The sequence below is a fragment of the Orycteropus afer genome, unplaced genomic scaffold (genome assembly GCF_000298275.1).
Source record: "Orycteropus afer afer isolate SDZICR_OR568_19922 unplaced genomic scaffold, OryAfe1.0 scaffold00067, whole genome shotgun sequence".
NCBI classification, from domain to species: domain Eukaryota; kingdom Metazoa; phylum Chordata; class Mammalia; order Tubulidentata; family Orycteropodidae; genus Orycteropus; species Orycteropus afer.
The window spans coordinates 4845421-4864714 of NW_006921654.1; the positions used below are offsets into that span (position 1 = coordinate 4845421).

The 19294-nt window shown below is 42.8% G+C and overlaps 1 protein-coding gene across 1 annotated transcript; it reads left to right on the forward strand.

Moving 5' to 3' along the window:
• The first annotated feature begins 2631 nt into the window (after positions 1-2631).
• ZFP90 (ZFP90 zinc finger protein) lies at positions 2632-17634 on the forward strand. The gene is made up of 4 exons (XM_042780867.1): positions 2632-2664; positions 11484-11610; positions 11953-12048; positions 15983-17634. The coding sequence occupies exons 1-4, from the start codon at positions 2632-2634 to the stop codon at positions 17632-17634; spliced, it is 1908 nt and encodes a 635-aa protein (XP_042636801.1).
• The last annotated feature ends 1660 nt before the right edge of the window (positions 17635-19294 follow it).

Here is a 19294-nt window from a genome sequence, read left to right on the forward strand (position 1 = left end):
TTCAAACCTACCAGCTGCTCCGCAGGAGGAAGATGAGGCAATCTACTTCTGTAAAGATTTATAGCCTTGGAAACCCAATGGGGGGGGGTCACTACGAGTCAGAATCAACTCAATGGCAGTGGTTTAGGCTTAAAATAAACCAAGCCAGAGGTGGCAAGTGGGGAGGTGATCTCATTACCATCAAGAAAGAGCCGGGAGTGGAGTGTATCCTTTGGACCTTATACCCCTTTGCTGAACCTCGTCAACCCAGGAGACAGAGCTGTAACAGACGACGAAAGATAGGAGAAGTGGTGGCAGAGAAACAGCAGCAGCAGAGGCAGCAGAACCAAGAGACTGTCACAAGACGGAGCCACAGAGCAAGACAGCTCAGTGCCTTCAGGCAGGAGCCTTGCTGGCAGACTAGGGTGCCTCTCTGGCCACCTACTAACAGAGCTAAAGGAGCTTTGTAGTGCTTGCCCGAGCAGGGCAGAGGCCGAGGGGCCACAGGGCAAAGAAGCCAAGGCCAGAGAGAAGTGGGCCTACAGCACAGCTGAGAAGCTGTCCTAATCAAAGAACTGGATCCTGAGTTGCTCCTGATCCTGAATTGTAACCTGTTTGTTCCCTAATAAACCCCTGAGTCTTGAGTATTGTGTGAGAGTTCTGTGTGGCCACTGCAATGAATTATTGAACCCAGCACAGAAGTAGAAAGTGCCATGAGAGGGACAGTTGGTGTCAGAATTGGTAAAGAGGTTGAAGGATGGAGGTTTGTCTGACCACCTCATAGGAATGAGCCTGGGCAGACTGTGCTCCCCACGTGTGAAGTTGGAGGAGGTCAGACTATGATGCCCTGTGCCATTTTTGCACTCCCCTTCTCCTGGGTGCTCTCAGTGTTTGACTGCTTGTCTTTCTCATGTTCATCTTGGATTTCAGGATGGGACATTGCATTCCCTAGTAGGTGGAGGGCTTGCTATTCTGAGAACTTCTTTTCTTTCTCATTATGTTTTCCTTGTGTAGCCTGGTAAAGAGGAGTGGTGCTGAGGCAGTAGTTAGTAGTAGGGCAAGATCAGCGCCTGCTCTCTGAGACCTGAGATGTATATCCTCAAATGTTTTTGTCTCTCTTGAGAATGTGGGAGAACTTAATCCTTTGAATCCTCATTAGCAATTCTGGGACAAGAGGAAAAGTCCTTTTTAGTTGATTCCTTTATAGCAATGATTATTTCTTTAAAGTAATAATAAGTGTCTACGTTGCTGCTACTTATCCAGTGGCCTCTACTACACTCAAAGTAAAATCCACCCTCCTTATCGTAGCCTCCAAAGCCCTGTTCAATCAAACCCCAGCCTGCTTGTCTTCCACTCCACTCACCCTTCCCTCCCTCTGCTACAGATGCAATGGGCTTCTGTTTTCAAACACATCAAACTCTTCCCACCTCGGGGCTTTGGCATCGTCTGTTCCCTTAGACAAGGAGCTCTGGTGACTTACTGGTGAAGGCATTTGCCTCCTAACCAAAAGGTGGGTGGTTCAAAACCATCAGCCGCTCTGTGGAAGACTGGGCTGTCTGCTTCAGTAAAGATTTCCAGCCTTGGAAACCCTATGAAGGTTGTAATGAGTCGGAATCCACTCTATGGTACTGAGTTTGGTTTTTCTGATGTTGTTCCTTCAGGGTGGAAGCTTTTGTCCTGCATGTCCTGCGGTTGTCTTCGTAAGTCTCTACTCATATCGGCCACCTTCCTCCACCCTAACGACGCTCCACTCCATTCACTATCTTATTCCTATGGCGAAGTCAGTACCTGAAATTATCTTGATGAGTTTACGTCTTTATTGTCTGCCTCGTCCCAAGGGCATGTACATTCGCTCCCCCAGCAGTAAGACCTTTTCTGCCTCGTCTATTGCTGTATCCTGCCGCTTTAGCACGATATCCCTGGCACAGAAGAGACGCTATTTGTGGAAGCAGGGAAACACAATTACTCAAGCTGCACACCCCGCTGCGCTCAGCCCTCACAGTGGTCCCCGTAGCGAGCCAAGAAAACGGGGCGTCGTTCTCACCGTCCGCCGTTTGCTGGGGCAGTGCGCGAGGGGCCTCTGGGAAATGTAGTTTGCAGGAGCACATCAGCCCGGAGTTTTAAGGCGCAAGCCTCCGTGTGCGCAAGCGCACTTTCGGCCCTGCGCCGCAGCTGCGGCCATTGTCCAGTTCTAGTGCGGCTGAGGCCGCTGTGGAAAACCCCTCAGCTGATCATAATCCTGGAGGGCCTAGTCTGGAGCTGGGGCGAGAGAAACCGACCAAGGCCCTCGAGTGGGCCAGTGGTCGAGAAATCCGGATCCCCCAGGAGGCGGTGATTCCGCGTGCGCGGGTCGGGGTGGCGCCTCCCATGGGCTTGGCGGGTGTCGGCGGGGCCGCGCCCTGCGTGCTGCGAGAGGACCGGGGTGTGGCTTGGGGGCGTCTGAGGCGCGCCAGCAAAATTTAATTTGGGCGACTGGAAGCGACAGGCCGGGGCAGAGTCTGCGCATCTCCCCACCTCTCTCCGCGAGTGGAGAATCTCTAAAAGCAAAGGCGGGTCCGGCGGGGCGGGTTGGGGGCTGCGGTTGCAGAAGCGAATGAGTGTCTTCTTCTCTCCCTAGCCCTTGTTCGGGAGCCGGGCCTCTACGAGGCAGGAATGGCCCCGAGGCCGCCAAAGGCCGCGCTCCAGGTGAGCAGTGCGTTCTTAATCCAATTAGGCCCCTGGAGGGTGTTTGGGGCAGTCATTGTTGTCCTTCTGTGGACCCCCTTACCTGGCTAGGTGCCCCCACGGATCCTCCTAGCCATGCGGAGCCAGAAGATATCCAGAGCTGGTGGGAGCGATTACACGGATGCTGGATTGGCAGGAGCTTCCCAAAAGAGGGTGCACACTGTGGAATGGAGGGGACCAGTGTGCCGTGGTCTTGTGAGAGGAGTTAGGGTTGGATAGGTTGGGAAGTGCCAATGTTGAGAGTTCTGAGTGCCAAGCCAGTCCCTTGAACTGCCAATACGCAATGGAGAGGGTGGGTGACAGGTCGAAAACTAGAGGAAGTGACAGGGGAGGCAGTGAGTGAAGGAGAGAGAAGCCCAGCTTCTCAGCCAAGAGCCATAGAGACTTTCACAAAAAAAAAAAAAACACCTCATTGCCTTCAGGTGGGTCCCAACTCCTAGCCACCCCTCCTCCTTGGGTTTCCGAGGCAGTATCTCTATGGGAGTAGATTGTCCAGTCTTTAAGGGGCCAAAAAGGCTTGGTCTAGACATCCCTAGGAAGAGGCCAGAGATGGACTTTCCTGGGCAGGGAGGCAAAAAAGCAGGGAGGACTTGTCCATGGCTTTTCAAGTCCTTTTCTGCTTTAACAAAGATAAAATAGTGCACATCCTTAGAACTCCTGCCTTCACTTTAAGGCTGATAAGAATTACCAATTTTAATTCCTAGGTGAGTGAGACAATCAGACTTAATCCATAAAAATACTAATAATGTTCTTTAAAAACAGTTCACAGAAAATTAAACACACACATTATATAAGGCCTTTTTGTTTTTCCCATCTTATATGTTGTTCTACAGAGGTGAGCCTTAAAAAGTAAGAGGAGTACAACACTAGAACTAGACAGTTGTTTGGTTTGAGGGAAGTCAGAGCAAATCATTATCATTATCACCTTTAAATACAAAATATTCTTCAATAAAAACCCATCCAACTCATAGTGACCCTGTGGGAAAGAGTAGAACTTCCCCCATTGGGTTTCTAAGGCTGTAATCTTCACAGAAGCAGACTGCCAAATCTTGCATCTACAGAGTGGCTGGTTGGTTTGAACTGCTGATCTTTCAGTTAGTAGCCAAGCACTTAAGCATTGCACCACCAGCATTCATGAAATTAGGATGTTTAACATCATAGTGCCTAAGGCACTTCACTGCTAACCAGAAGGCTGGTGGTTCCAGCCCACCAGCCACTTCTCGGAAGGAAGGAAGATTGGGCAATCTACTTCCTTAGTGATACTGCCTCAGAAACCCAAGGAGGGGTTGCTATGAGTCAGTCGACTCGACGGCAGTGTGTAACATCCTATCAAAAGAGCTCTGGTGCTATGGTGTTTAAAGCATTTGGCTGCTAACCAGAAGGTTGATGGTTCAAACCCATCAGCCACTCTGCAGAAGAATAGTGAGGCAATGTGGTTCTGTAAAGATTTACAGCCTTGGAAACCCAGTGTGGGTCGCTTTGAGTCGGAATTGACTCGAAGGCATTGAGTCAGTGAGTGAGTGAGTGAACAAACATCCTGTCAGAGGTGATGGTCCTTTCCACAGGAGGGATTGCCTTCTTAATGGTGCTGAGCTTGAAGTTTAGTCAAATGTGGATTCCTTGGTCTTCCAGAAAACTGAACGTGGATATGTGTTCAACACAGTGAATTTTAGGGACCACATTAAACTCAGTTTTAAAGTTGTGTTCCCCAAGCACTGTGGTTCAGTTACATTCTCCTGCAGAAGCCTGATAGTCCACTTGGGTTGCCTAACTCAGACTTTAGGTGATGAGCAGGCATGAAGGACAGAACACTGGCCTTACAAAGGGGATTTGTAGGCAAAAATTTCCCTTTGTCAGTGGTTTCTCTTCTCTGAGCATGGCCCTCTGGGGAATGCACAAGATGAATAATTGAGTCATATGACTTCTTATCCCCGAAGTTAAGTTAATGGGGGAAGACGGTCTCATGTAGAAATATAGCACAAAGGTGAAGGAAATGTCAAGTGTTACTACAGAGCCCCAGAGGCTGCTTTGATTACAGAGACCAAAACCAAACCCACTGCCATTGAGTCAATTCTGACTCATAGTGACACTATAGGACAGAGTAGAACTGCCTCATAGGGTTTCTAAGGCTGTAAATCTTTATGGAAGCAGACTGCTTCATCTTTCCTCCCACGGAGCAGCTGGTGTGTTCAAACCACCGACCTTTTGGTTAGCAGCCAAATGCCTTAAACACTGTCACCAGAGCTCTTTGATTACAGACAGGGGAGTGGAAATTCCATCTGTAGGAAGGATTTAATGAAGACTGTCACCTGAATCAGTACTTGTTAGGTAGGCCTAAGCAAGTGAAAATGAAGATGGTAGAAGTAGAGCTGATTGACTTTGTGGGTCAGAGGAGAAGATGGGGGTCAAATGGAGAGATGAGGACAGAAGTTTAGTCTTTTTATTTGGCCACGGTAACTCATTTGTTCATCCATCCATTCAGCTGATAGTCATTGAACACCTGTGATGTCTGGGGCACTTTTCTGGGCAGTTAAGATACATCGTTGTTCATTGCCATGGAATGGTTCTGACTCATAGCATCCCCATGTGTGCACAGTAGAACTCCTCCACAGGGTTTTCAAGGCTGACCTTTTAGAAACCGGTCACCAGGCCTGTCTTCCTTAGTGCCCCTAGGTCGGGTCATACTGGCAACCTTTTAGCCAGTAGTTGATTGCTTAACCATTTGCACCACCCAAAGACTCCCATTCATGAACAAAATTTACAAAGGTATCTGCTTTCATGGAGCTTACATTCTAGAAGGGAGAGACAGAATAATTCAATAAACAGTGAACAAGTAAATTATACAGTATTCTGAAAGCAATAATATCAGGAAAAAAATACAAGACAGAGAAAGATAAGAGAAGCTGAATGAGAGGCAGGAAACTTGTGGTAGGGATACAGTTTGAACTTTAAGTGGGGTGTTCAGAGTAAACCTTACCCGTGTTGGCCTCGGGATGTTTGTGCAAAGGCCCTATGCCAAATGTATGTGTGGTGTATTCACAGAGCAGAAAGACCACTATAGCGTGGCCCAGTGTTTTTGAGCAAGGAAATAGTATGCTTTCTTCTTAGTTTTAAAAGTTACTGTGAATAAGGAGTTACAGGAGCAAGACCGGATGTCAGAGCTCCTCTGAAAAGGTTTTTTAATGGATGTGACCTTCCCCCTGGGCTTGGCTAACAAAAGACCCACTAGGGCTCCAGCAGCAATGGGATGGGAATGGGAGTCAAAATCAGAGAAGCAGGATGCCATTAGAATCATTAGAAACTATATGTGTTGTAGCTCTTTCTATATAACGTTGTGTACCTTGTTCATCTTTTATTTTATATATGTGTGTGTGTATGTGTGTATATATATATATGTATAATATATATATATGTATAAATACACACATACACACACACACACTACGTTTTTAGTTAGGAAAATAAAGTATTTGCCAAACTTAGATTTGAATTCACCAGAACAGAAAGAAATGGGGAGAAAGATGATGGAAATGTTTAGAACTAGATAGAGGTGTTGGTTGCTCAACATTTGTGAATCTCTTAAATGCCACTAAATGGCTAATCTTACGTGAATTTCACCTCATTTAAAAAAAAATGTATACACACACACACACACACACATACATGAGAAAGTTTTACAAGAGAAAAGTTGCATATGGAGTCTACGTTTCTTGGTGTTCTGCCTTGATGGGGAGGAAATGGGCCCCATCTCTGATCTGGTCTCTGCTGACTCCATATCCTCAGACCTCAGAGGGTTCTGAAGTCACTAAGATGAACAGACCCAGCCAAACCTGACTCTCAGGTTACCCAAACCCACACAAGATATCCCTAGACCACTATCCTTCTTCATTAAGAATTACCCACACTCTGTATTCACTCACTGAGCAGACATTTTGGAGTGCATGCTCTGTGCCAGGCAGTGGTTCCTAACCAGAGTCATGCATCTTAACACAGGGTCACACTTCAGAACCAAACAGGAAGTGATACCTGCTTCCTGTGGAGTGGTAACAGGGTTTCTGGGAGAAAATTTAGTAAGACAGTGCATATAAATGACTAAATGTCTGGCCTGCAATTGTTGTTAGGTGTCGTTGAGTCAGCTCCAACTCATAGCTGCCTTGTGTGCAACAGAATGAAACAGTGCCTGGTCTTGCACCATCTTCACGATCCTTGCTATGCTGGCCTGCAGTTAGTGCTCAGTAAACGTTAGCTGTTGGCTCTTTTATAATGAATCACCTGAAAAGCTTTTGAAAGATCCTTGAAAAGCTCCTCCTTCCATGAGTAATTTAGAAAATTGCCCAGAATTATCTCAATATGTTTAGTATGGGGGATACTGAAATAAAGAGAATATGATGTCAGTGTTCAGGTGGTTTGAGAAATTTAAGAGAGGGAAATACATATGACTAAATGACTACAGGTTTGAAATGGAGACATAGACCAAATGCTGAAGAGTGTGGGAGGATAGGGGATCTAGAAAAGTTTCAGGGGAAAGGAACCATTGAATTGGTTCTAGAAGGATAACTATGAGTTTTTCCTGTAGAGCTGAGGCAAGAAGGTGTATTATGGTCAGAATAGAGTATGTACATGATGTACAAAGCAGGATTTTGAACCAGTTCCATCGTGGCTGACAAATCGAAATTTGGAACAGGCCCAAATCTTTAAAATTGATGCAGAACAACTGGAACAGGAGAAATTATGGGTCAAAGCTCTATAAAGGGAGACTTGAAAGAGGCATAGTGAGCTCTTTAAGGAGCCTGCTGCAAGAGTGGATTATTGCCAGGATTGTAAAGAGACACATTCAAGGTGGCGTGTTCAGCTGCCATCTTTGAGCAGGACACTGTTGTGCCTGACTGTGCCAGTAAAGAAATTTGGTTGTTACTCAGTGTGCACACTGCCCTTGTTTTCTAAGAGGAAATTAAGTTTCTAGCAGGGCATTTACCCATAATTTTTCCCATTCCATTTATTGGGACAATAAATTTTACATTTTACAAATCCAGGTCCATTCCACTTTTGCTTTGTCAGCCATGACGGAACCAGCAAGAGCCTTTTTGAAGCCCTGGTGCAAAGCCAAGGAGACATGAAAGGGGTTAATATGAGCAAGGAATAAATGGCAAAGAGTCCACAAGGCAAAAGAAGCATGGTTGTGTACGGTGAATGGCAGGAGGTCAGGTTTGAGAGAAAGAGGATTCGCTAGCCCTGGGGTAGAGTACGTCTATGGCTGGGAGATAATGTAGAAGAGCACTGTCTGAGGAAATACAATGCAAGCTACATACAGAGTTTTAAATTCCTAATAGCCACATTTTTTTTTTTTTTTAATGAAAAGTACAATTTTTATTAAATGGCAAATATTTATTAAGTATTTGTGACTTACTCTGTGCCCTGCCTGTTTTAGGCAGTAGAGACTGAACAAAGAGAATAGTTAATATCTGTTTCACAGTTGATGTTCTGGTGCAGGATAGACTGTAAACGAAAGCACACGTCAGGTGGTAAAGGATATGAAGAAGGAAAAGGGCAGAATGACCAGAGCTGCATGCGGTGCTGTTTAATGTAGAGCGGTCCAGTGAGGTTGCTCTGATGAACTGACATTTGAACAGAGCTGTAGGAAGTAAGGAGGGGAGCTATGTGTATACATGCAGGAAGAGATTTTCAAGTCAAAGGGACAGTCACAGTGAAGGCTGTGAAGCAGAAACATGCGTTGTATATTCCGGGAATCAGAAAGTGGGCAGGGAAAGCAACAAGTGCAGTAGGTGATGAAGCTTGAATGAAGTCGGGAGACGGGGAGGCCCAACTGTGAATGCCTGTGTAGGTCACTCTAAAGAGTTTGGCTTTTACTTGGAGTGAATTGGGATACCATTGTAGGGTTTTAAGCAAAGGACTGATGTGATCTTAAAGGTTGTTACACGGAATGCAGACTTCAGGGTGGGGGTGAGGCATAAGTGGAAAATGAGAGACCAGTTAGGAAGTTGTAGCAGAAGTCCAAATGAGAGGTGGTGGCATGGGGCTATAGATAGGGAGAAGCAGTAAAACAAGTTAAAGGTTTGGAAGCATGATCAAATTAGTGGTTCAGAGACTTTTAGACTCTGGTAATATGTAGGGGAAAAAGGGTTGTTGGGACCAAAAGCAGAAGAATGGAGAGCAGTCAAGGCAAGCAATGATGACTGGCTTGAAGTACACATTTGTTTACTAGTCAGCACATTCTTTACCATCAGTGGAACGTGTCTGGGGAAGCAGAGTAAAAGCAGGAGGCCGGGGGTTAAATATGGGGACCACAGCAAAGGAATCCGACTTTGCAGACAGCTAAATCCCTATTACTAAGCCAAAGGGCTTGTGTGTTTAGAGGACAGAGGAGGCAATGGAGAGAGGGTGTTAGTTCTCCAACACAATTTAAAATGGTCCCACCCCTTTTTCTTGCTGGCCATGTCCATGCCAAGTCCAGCCTCCCTCCTTAACCTTCTTAATCTATGTGTTGGACTTCCATCTTTTCTCTTCCCATCTAAATGGTAGTTCCTCTTAAGGCCTGGTGCATAGCCTCCCTTGAAGATACCTCTCCCTCTCCTAATCTTCCCTGCTCTGAACACCTGTAGTGCCTCACTCTCCTGTCTCAAATTGTGTTCTAATAAATGACACATTTTAAAATAAACTGAAATCTATTCAAGGACTGCAGTGTTTTTTGTTTGCATTTTTATTCTGCCACATTATATGTGGTAAAGCCAGGCACTTAGTAAATAGCTAGTGACATCTTATCTGGCACAGTTAGATTTCCTGACGTTGGTCAGAAAAATCTTCCACAGGTTTCAACCTTTTTCTGTTTCCATGGGGACACACAGCCTCAGTGTTTCAGAGTTTAAGGAAAAAAAAAAAAAAAAGATAAAATCTCTGCCCTCCAGTGCTTTACAGTCTAGCCAGGAATATGAGCATTAGGTTGATATTTGGTTTATTTTTGGTTTATACTTATGGGTGTATAAAGTGACTTAAAGCACATAATAGAGGGATTGCCACTCCTATAGAAAATCGAAAGAATTCACTAAGGATCTGCTCATCGCCAAAGGCTGAAATGACATTAGCTAAGGGAAGGTCTGACAGAAAGGGGAAAGGGAATGACACCCTCAAACTAAAAGGAGCTTGGTTGAGCTATAACGAAGCAAAGGGAAAAAGGGCATGGTACAAGGCAAAAAAAAATCCATACCATCTTCCATCACTGCTACAGCTAACTCAGCTCTGCTTTTAATGTCTTTTCACACTAGTTTTCTTAAGCACACTTCATTATATCCTTGCTGAGACAGAAGTCCAGCCAGGACTAAAGGAGGTATTGCAAGGAGGACACGGTTGTAGATACCTCATAGCTTAACAGTGCCAAATGAGGTAAGGCACAAACAAACCCACAACCATCAGAACAGTTGTGAGGCATTGGAGACCTTGGCCAGCCTGGTTTCAATGCAGTGGTGGAAAAAGGAGCATGGTTGGAGTGGGGTAAGAAGTGTGAAAAGACCTTTAATCTAGCGATTTTAATTCTAGTTATCCTGGAGAAATTCTAGCGTATTTTTAGGAATTGTATTTCTTGCAATAATGTTTGTAATAGAACAATACTGGGAATGATCTAAATGTCTGTTCACAAAAAACTGGTCCATTTATTTGTTCAACAAATATTTTTTTAATATCTTTGTGTCAGGAATTGTTCTAGGTGTTGGGCATATAATTGATTAAGATGGATGGTCTCTGCTCTCTAGGAGTTCACAGTGGGAGGAGACAAAACACTCAACCAGCAAGCAAACTAATCTCAGATAATTAGAAGTACAAGGGCCCTTTTCTACTTGCATCTGTTTGGTAGCAAGCATTTTGGCAGTGGAAAATTAAACGTGGTTATATGATGGAGAGTAAATTAGAGGTTCTAAGACAGCTTTTCTGGAGAGACAACACTTGAGGTGAAACGTAAGCAGCAAGTTGTCGACCGTGTGGTCATGTGGGAATGGTAAGCATAAAGGCTCTGGGTGGGGACAGGCTCGAGGTCTTCCAGAACCAGCAAGGTCAGCATGGCTAGAGCCTAGTGAGTAATGAGGAAGTTTGAATTTTACTCTTAAGGACAATAGGATGCTATTGGTTCTAGGCAGTGATTATTCTGTAATATAACTGTACTATGGGGTACTAAGAAGCAATTTGGAAAAATGAAGTGAAAGTATGTGACCACTATGGAAAGATCTCCAAGACCCAGTTAGTTAAATGTAAAAAGCAAGCTGTGGAACAATTTGTGTGGTGTTTTGTAAAATGAGGTTGTATGTGTGTGTAAAATATGACAGGGGCTCTAAAGATATATACCAACCTGTTAACAGTGATTATTTCTGGAAAGTAAAGTAGGGTTGGTGATGAGGACTAAGAGGGCTTTCATTTTTTACTCCCATTGTATTCATGTTTTGTAAATCCTCATACACGATGGAAGTGGATGGACAGTGAGGAATTGGCAACAGGGAATTGGCCACAAGGCTTGGCTTTGAAGGAAAGCAAAGAAGATAGCTAAGTAGGTTACAGGTTTGGAGACCAAATTGCCCCTTGTGACTTTCCTGCCTGCCATACTAGATCCTGTACGAAATTATATAGTTAAACAACCAGTCTGTATAACCAAGTCTTGCCCCCTTAGAGTACCAAATATGTGATCACTGCTTTTGATAAATGCTGTAGTATGTTCCAAGTGTTGCCATGCGCATGTTTGGGGGCTTGATCCTTGGTTGAGCAGGAACATGATCCTACAGGAATCGGTGACATTCAGAGATGTGGCTGTGGACTTCACCCAGGAAGAATGGCACCATGTGGACCCTGCTCAGAGGATCTTGTACAGGGATGTCATGCTGGAGAACTATAGCCACCTGGTTTTTCTTGGTAAGAACCAACTCCCCTCAGTGTCTTGCCTATTGTTGGGTCTTTCCTTTCTCATTTGTTAAGGCTGTGGTACTCACAGCTTAAGTGACTAAGCAGGGTATTCCGGGGTCAGAGCTTGTTAAACTCTGGGATCCCCAGCTTTATGGGTTTTTGATCCTGCTCTTGAGGTAAAAGGTCTCTGTTGTGCAGAACTGGAAATAGGTCCTTTGATTGCATGGCTCCCTAAATTGCACCTCTGTTTCCTTCAGAGTTCCTACAGATCAAGGTCTAGTACTGACTTGTAAGAGAATTCTTTGTCCACTTGCACAAACAACCTAAGCTTGTATATTTGCCCATGAGCAGGATATCAAGTTTCCAAGCCAGAGGTGATCTTCAAATTGGAGCATGGAGAAGAGCCATGGATCCCAGAGGGAGAAATCCAAAGACCTTCCTGTCCAGGTAAATGAGCAAGAATCAGGCATGTAGGAATCAATGCAGCTGACAGCAGAGCTCAGGGAAGGGGAAGCCTTTGAATTGCTGACTTGGGAGCTTTGGGACCTGCAGAGGAAGCTGAAGCTATTTGGTTTGGGTAACACCTTAGGAAATCTCCTACCACAGAATGTTTATGCTATTAGTGGGACTTACAGGAAAAAATACTCCCTATTCCTTTCTAAAAGTACCCTCTTGCCCTACACTGTGAATATCATCTCTGCCTATCCTGTAATCCTCCTTACTGGATTATTTCCTTCTCTGGCTTCCTCAGATCCCCTTCGTTAGAGATTCCTTTTCTTACTCATTCAGACATTAATTGAACTTCAAGTCTCCTCCTTTTTTGGGGTGGGGGGTGGAGGTCACTTTCGCTATCAGATGTCTCAGACTTGTAGGAAATACAGCAATGATTCTCCCTCCCTGTTGTAACCTGTCTTCAGACTTCTTTCCTTAAACTGCTGAAACATCTGTCAGGGAGCTCCACCATCTTCCTTCCATCCCACCTTTATGCTGATTTGATTCATCACCTCCCTTCATAGCTCCTGTGATACCATTCTCCTGATCTCCTCTCCTACTCGGTGCTTCTTGGATTTTAGGTGTTTAGCTTATCTTACCTTTTCTTCTAAGTGAATTTTTCTAAGCAGCTCGCCCTCTAGCCTCCTTCTCTTTCTCTCTGAATTACGTCCCTATAAGAATACTTGCATTTTGGTGGTTACAGGTCTTTATTCTATGCCGTAGACTCAAAAATCTTCCCTATATGCATTCTGGTCTCAACATTTTTCTTCTCACAGGAACTCTCCACTTAGAAGTCCCACTCAGTTCATATTAAATACGTGAAAAATGAAAGTTAATGATCTTTCATGCCCAGCCACTGTATTTTCCTACCTTGCCTGTTAATCCATTTCTGCCCTTGACTATTAGAGACCACTGGGTTTTGAACACCTTAGGCCCGACTCCATAATCTTTTTCTTATAATCTCTTTACCTCATCTCTCCAGGTTATTTTTCTCCTTTAAGCAGTATCTTAGATTTTCCTGTCTTTTTACTTTCACCAGTAACATGCTGAACCAAGGTTAGATTACTGTAATTCCCAGTTGGAATTGTTCATTCTATCTTTTCTATTTATAATCCACATTGGATTTTCTTTCTTTCCTTTTTTTCCCCCTTGTATAGCACTCTTACTGAGATATAATTTTCCTTACCCCAAAAGGAAAAGAAACCTGAGACCCATTAGCAGTCACTCCCCTTTCCTTCTTCCCCTAAGTCCCTGACCACCGTTAATCTTAATCTACTTTTTGTCTCTCTATGGATTTGCCTATTCTGGTCATTTCATGTAACTGGAATCATACAGTATGTGGCATTTTGTGTCTGGCTTCTTTCACTTAACAGTGTTTTCAAGGTTTATCCATGTTATAGAATGTATCAGTACTTGATTTCTTTTTTATGGATGAATTATACTCCATTGTTTGGATATACCACATTTTGTTTATTTATTCATCGTTTGCTAGACCATGTTGGATTATAAAGCTCTACCTTCATATTCCAGGAGCTTTGGTAGCATAGTGCCTAAGGCATTTGACTGCTAACCAGAAGGCTGGAGGTTTACACCCACCAGCCACTCCTCAGAAGGAAGATTGGACAATCTACTTCCATAGTGATACTGCCTTGGAAACCCAAGGAGGGGTCGCTAAGAGTTGGATCTGGCAGTGCATTTGGTTTTTGGTTTATCTTCATCACCCAAGGATCTCTGGTAGGTGCCTAAGGCATCTGACTCCTAACCAGAAGGTTGGTCATTCAAACCCATCAGCCACTCCACAGAAGCAATACAGGGCAGTCTACTTCGGTAAAGATTTACCACTTCGGAAACTCATTGAGGGTTGCTGTGAGTCAGAATCAACTCGATGGCAGTGAGTTTGGTTAATCTTCATAGCCCACCCACCTCTGAAAAAACCTTTTTCCCTATATCTCATTACAGGAAATAGAAACTCTCTAGATTCAAAAGTTCTCTATCACACCTTCTTATTACTTTTTTAATTTTGCTAATACAAGCTTTACTTAGGTTGAGTTTCTTTTTAATATTCCCTTTTAGGTAGTATGCACTTTTACTCATTAGGTAATACTTTCTGTCTATTCAGAGCTGTCTATTCGAGTTCAAGGTTTACATATATAAATATTTACTTCTTTCCTGATCACAAATACCATTTACATCATCTCTACCACACATAACTCAGATTTCATAATATACCATCCAGTTTTCATTTTCAGTTGTTGAAATGATAGGTTTTGTTACTATTCTTAGATTCCAAACTTCTATAGAAGAACCTGATATATTTCTATCTGTGTTGCAGAATACCTAGAAGGCAGTCAGATTATTGACTGATTATTATGGAGTCATTCACTCATTTCATCACCCATTTCTTGAATGTTTCATTGAGCAGGATTTTGAAAGAAGAAATACAAAGCATTTTCTGCCCCTGGGAGTTTAGAATTAAGTCTAGTTTCAGGGTAAGGAATTTTGGAGTTTGAGATCCTTTAATTATATTTTTTCTTCCCAACATTTTATTATGAACAATTTCAAAGTTAAAAGAATTATACAGTGAATACCCACATACCTACCACCTAGATTTTACAATTAACATTTTGTTATATTTGCTTTATCACATACCTTCCCATTTGTCTGTCTAATTTTTTCATGCATTTCCAAGTAGGTTGCAGATGTTTTATTCTTGAGTACTTTAGCATACATATCATTGACTAATGTTCAATTTTATTTTTTATGATTCTTTTTTTACTTTTAAGGAGCCCTGGTGGTGCAGTGGTTAAGAGCTCAGCTGCTAACCCAAAGGGTAGTAGTTCAAACCTGCCAGCTGTTCCATGTGAGAGAGATACGGCATTCTGCTTCCATAAAGATGTACAGCTTTCGAAACCCTGTGAGGCAGTTCTACTCAGTCGTACAGGGTTACTGTGAATCAGAATTGACGAGATGGCACTGGGCTTGGTTTTATTGCATTTTTTTTTCTTCTTTAAAGAAGAAGTTATATACAATGAAATACTTAACTCTAATGTGTACCATTCAGTTGGTTTTGATGAATTCATTTATTTATGTAACCCAAGCCCTATCAATATGGTATATTTCCATAACTCCAGAGAGTTCCCATCCCTTAAGTTTTTAAAGGTTACCTTTCTTAGAACCTAGATATTAATTAATTCTATGCTATTGGTATTCTAAGGTAAATAGAATTATAGCTCAGTTTTTATGAGGCAGATTGAAATAAATGCTTTCCTGATCGAGAGAAATGAGTAGTATAGAACCAGAACTCAAATTGGCCTAAACCACAGCCCCAGGTATAAGGGCAAGGACGATCTGCCTTCTGAAATACTCTTTCTTGCCTTAAGAAGTATAGCTCTCAGTCTCCAGTTATATCAAAGTATAGATTGAAATCTGGCTGTACATTTTCTCTGCAGGATTTGGAGGCCTGGAGCCTCAGGGGTAACTTTAAAGAAGTTAGGAAATGGATGTATTGGGAAAACAGATTTTGTGGTGGTTTGTGAAATAGACCGGAAGCATGAAGAATAAATAGTATCCTTAAGCTGAACTTTGTTCCTGTTCCATTTATATCTGTGCTTGACATTCTCATACTCACTTATTCCCTTGTTCGCTAACGAGCCCTCTTAGATGGGCTTTCCTCATTCTCTGGACTTTGCCACACACTGTGGATCTGCAGTCTTTACTGTCATCTCTCTTCACTCTCCCTTTTCTCTATTTTGGGTCTTCTCCCCAACCTACAGGACTAATTTCAAAACAGTCATGTGTAATTTGTATCTCTTTCATTCCCTCATTCCTAATGTAGCAGTTTGTTTCAACAGCAGGGAATAGGGACTTTTGCACTTTGGATTTCTTTCAGACTGGGAGACCAGGCCTGAAGCCAAATCATCAAATCTGCGGCAGGGCATATCTGAAGGCTCCAGTAGCACAGATGATTTCTCACATGCCACACTAGAAGACGACTGGGATGTTAGTAGCCAGTTAGAGAGGCACCAGGAAAACTGGAAGAGACATCTGGGGCCAGGTGCATATATCCAGAAGAAAATCACACCAGAGGAAAGTTTTGAGCAGAATAAATTTGGTGAAAACTCTAGATTGAACATAGACTTGGTTACACAACTGAACAACCCTTCAAGAATGAGACCTAGTGAATGTAATACTCTTGGAAGCAACTTGCAGTATAATTCAGACTTACTTAATCAGAATAATATCCTTATAAAAAAGAAACCCTATAAATGTAATAAATGCAGAAAAGCCTTTATTCATAGATCTTCGCTTACTAAACATGAGAAAACTCACAAAGGAGAGGCAGCTTTCCCCAACGGCACAGATCAGGGACTTAACCCTGGAAAGAAACACCATGAATGTACTGACTGTGGGAAAACCTTCCTCTGGAAGACACAGCTTACAGAACATCAGAGAATTCACACTGGGGAGAAACCCTTTGAATGTAATGTGTGTGGAAAGGCCTTCAGGCATAGTTCATCCCTTGGTCAGCATGAGAACGCTCATACTGGAGAGAAACCCTACCAGTGTAGTCTTTGTGGGAAAGCCTTCCAGCGCAGCTCCTCCCTTGTTCAACATCAGAGAATTCACACTGGAGAGAAACCCTATCGATGTAATTTATGTGGGCGGTCCTTTAGGCATGGCACATCCCTCACACAACATGAGGTTACACACAGTGGAGAGAAACCCTTCCAGTGTAAGGAATGTGGGAAAGCCTTTAGTCGATGTTCTTCCCTTGTCCAGCATGAGAGGACTCATACTGGAGAGAAACCTTTTGAATGTAGCATATGTGGGAGGGCTTTTGGTCAAAGTCCATCCCTTTACAAACATATGAGGATTCATAAGAGAGGCAAACCTTACCAAAGCAATACCTACAACATAGATTTCAAACACAGCTTATCTCTTAGTCAAGATGAAATCAGTCTTACTGAAGTGAAATCCTATCATTGTAATGACTGTGGGGAAGATTTCAGTCACATTACAGACTTTACTAACCATCAGAGGATCCATACTGGAGAGAACCCCTATGATTGTGAACAGGCCTTTCATCAGCAACCTAATTCTCATCCAGGAGATAAACCCTATCAATGTAATGTTTGCGGGAAAGCTTTCAAAAGGAGTACAAGTTTCATAGAGCATCATAGAATTCATACTGGAGAAAAACCCTATGAATGTAATGAATGTGGAGAGGCCTTCAGTAGACGCTCATCACTTACTCAGCATGAGCGAACCCATACTGGAGAGAAACCCTATGAATGTATTGACTGTGGGAAAGCCTTTAGTCAAAGTTCATCCCTTATTCAGCATGAGAGAACTCATACTGGAGAGAAACCGTATGAATGTAATGAATGTGGGCGAGCCTTCCGAAAGAAAACCAATCTGCATGATCATGAGAGAATTCATACTGGAGAAAAGCCCTATGTTTGTAAGGAATGTGGGAAAAACTTCAGTCGAAGCTCAGCTCTTACTAAACACCAGAGGATTCATGCTAGAAATAAACTCTAGGAACCCTAAAATTAAGGAATGTGCAGAAACCTTTAGCTAAAATACTGTTCTTATTCAGTATGAGATCATTCTTACTGGAGAGAAAACTTGAGAATGTAGAGGATTATGTGTGTGTTTCTATGTTGTGTGTGAAGAAAACTTTTGTGCCAGTAGACAGTGTTTGTTTGAGTTTTAATAAAAAGTACATTCTCAGATCTGATTACAGACTTTTGTAAGAACTACAAACATATAGCCAGATGGAAATGATATGCTTCTATATTGGACATTATAAAGCGTTTGAATGTATGTATGTAGGAGACTCCCAGCTCTCAACAGCTTGATTCATAACCTTCACTGTTTACAGCCTTTTTATAAATAAAACTATTCTAGCAATGACCAAAACTCATTTTTAAAACTGTCTACAACTTTACCCAACTGCCCTCTTTGACAGAATTTACCTTGGAAACCAGTTCCACCTCCAGGAATTCACCATTCAAAGAACTAGATCAACTAGTCCAACCACTTCTTTGTACAGATGAAGAAACTGAAAACCAAAGATGTGAAGTGGTTTGTGCTGTGTGATGCAGCTTATAATGGCAAATCTGGGTGGAACATACAGCCTTCCTGGATCCTTGACCCCACAGCCTTGCCACTGAGAGGGTATTTTGGAATTCAGAGGACTCAAATTTTAAAATAAGCCAGATGCAAAACATGTAATGAGCACCCATGGGATAGACACTTTATAAATTAATAAAAGTATAAGAGGCAGCAAAGCATATGCAAATTTGTCACAAATTTGTTTAAAACAACTTCTTGGAAACTTAAACCAAAATGTTAACAGAGACAGTAAATGGTTCAACTATTGGTAACTCTGTTCCTTTCCCCAACTATCATCATTATACTTCCAGCTAACGTATATCAGTTTCATAAAATTATTAAGTCTTCCTTTTGTGCTTTTCATGACTCACTCCCATGAAAAAAGCACTGATCCAAGCTTTCTGTATCAGATCACTGGGAAAACTAAGGAAAGAGAGACTTTTTTTTCCCCAAAAAAATTAATTTTATTGTAGAGAAATATAAATCCAGTTACCTGCTGCCATAAATTTTGCCTCTGACTCAGTTTGGAGAAATAGAAGGTATTAGTTCACATTGTGTGCCAAGGAAATAGTTCACTGTAAAAAAGTCAACCCTTTTAGGTCCATGATGCTTTTCTATTAGGAAAGCATGAGTTAAGCTTTAGTGGCCCACTCTGGGTCTTAATGTCCCTTACACATCTCCCATGGGTGATTTTAAAGGAATGTCCAGAACCTTTGGTGATTCATTGGCACCAGCAGTGCATACAGATTAGAAGCAACTATAGATACTGATCTCTTTTACACAAGAATTACTCTCCCACTGAGACAGATTTTCCTAGTGCTAATGATGACTCTTGGGGAGGGGTGATGTGGGTCATGTTGATGTCAACCTTTGCTCCTGGTTGGCATGCCAGGTGCAATTCTTGACCCTTCTCAGTCCTGGACAGCATCAGGAGCTCCCAAGCATTCTTCGTCATTCTTGGCAGGGAAGATATGCGTGGGGACTGAAATGTGAGTTGTCTAGCCCAGTGAGTCTGCTACCTGTGAGGCAGATTTGCCTTTCAAAGACATTAACCAGAAAACCTTGTTTATGGTGCTCTGTGTCT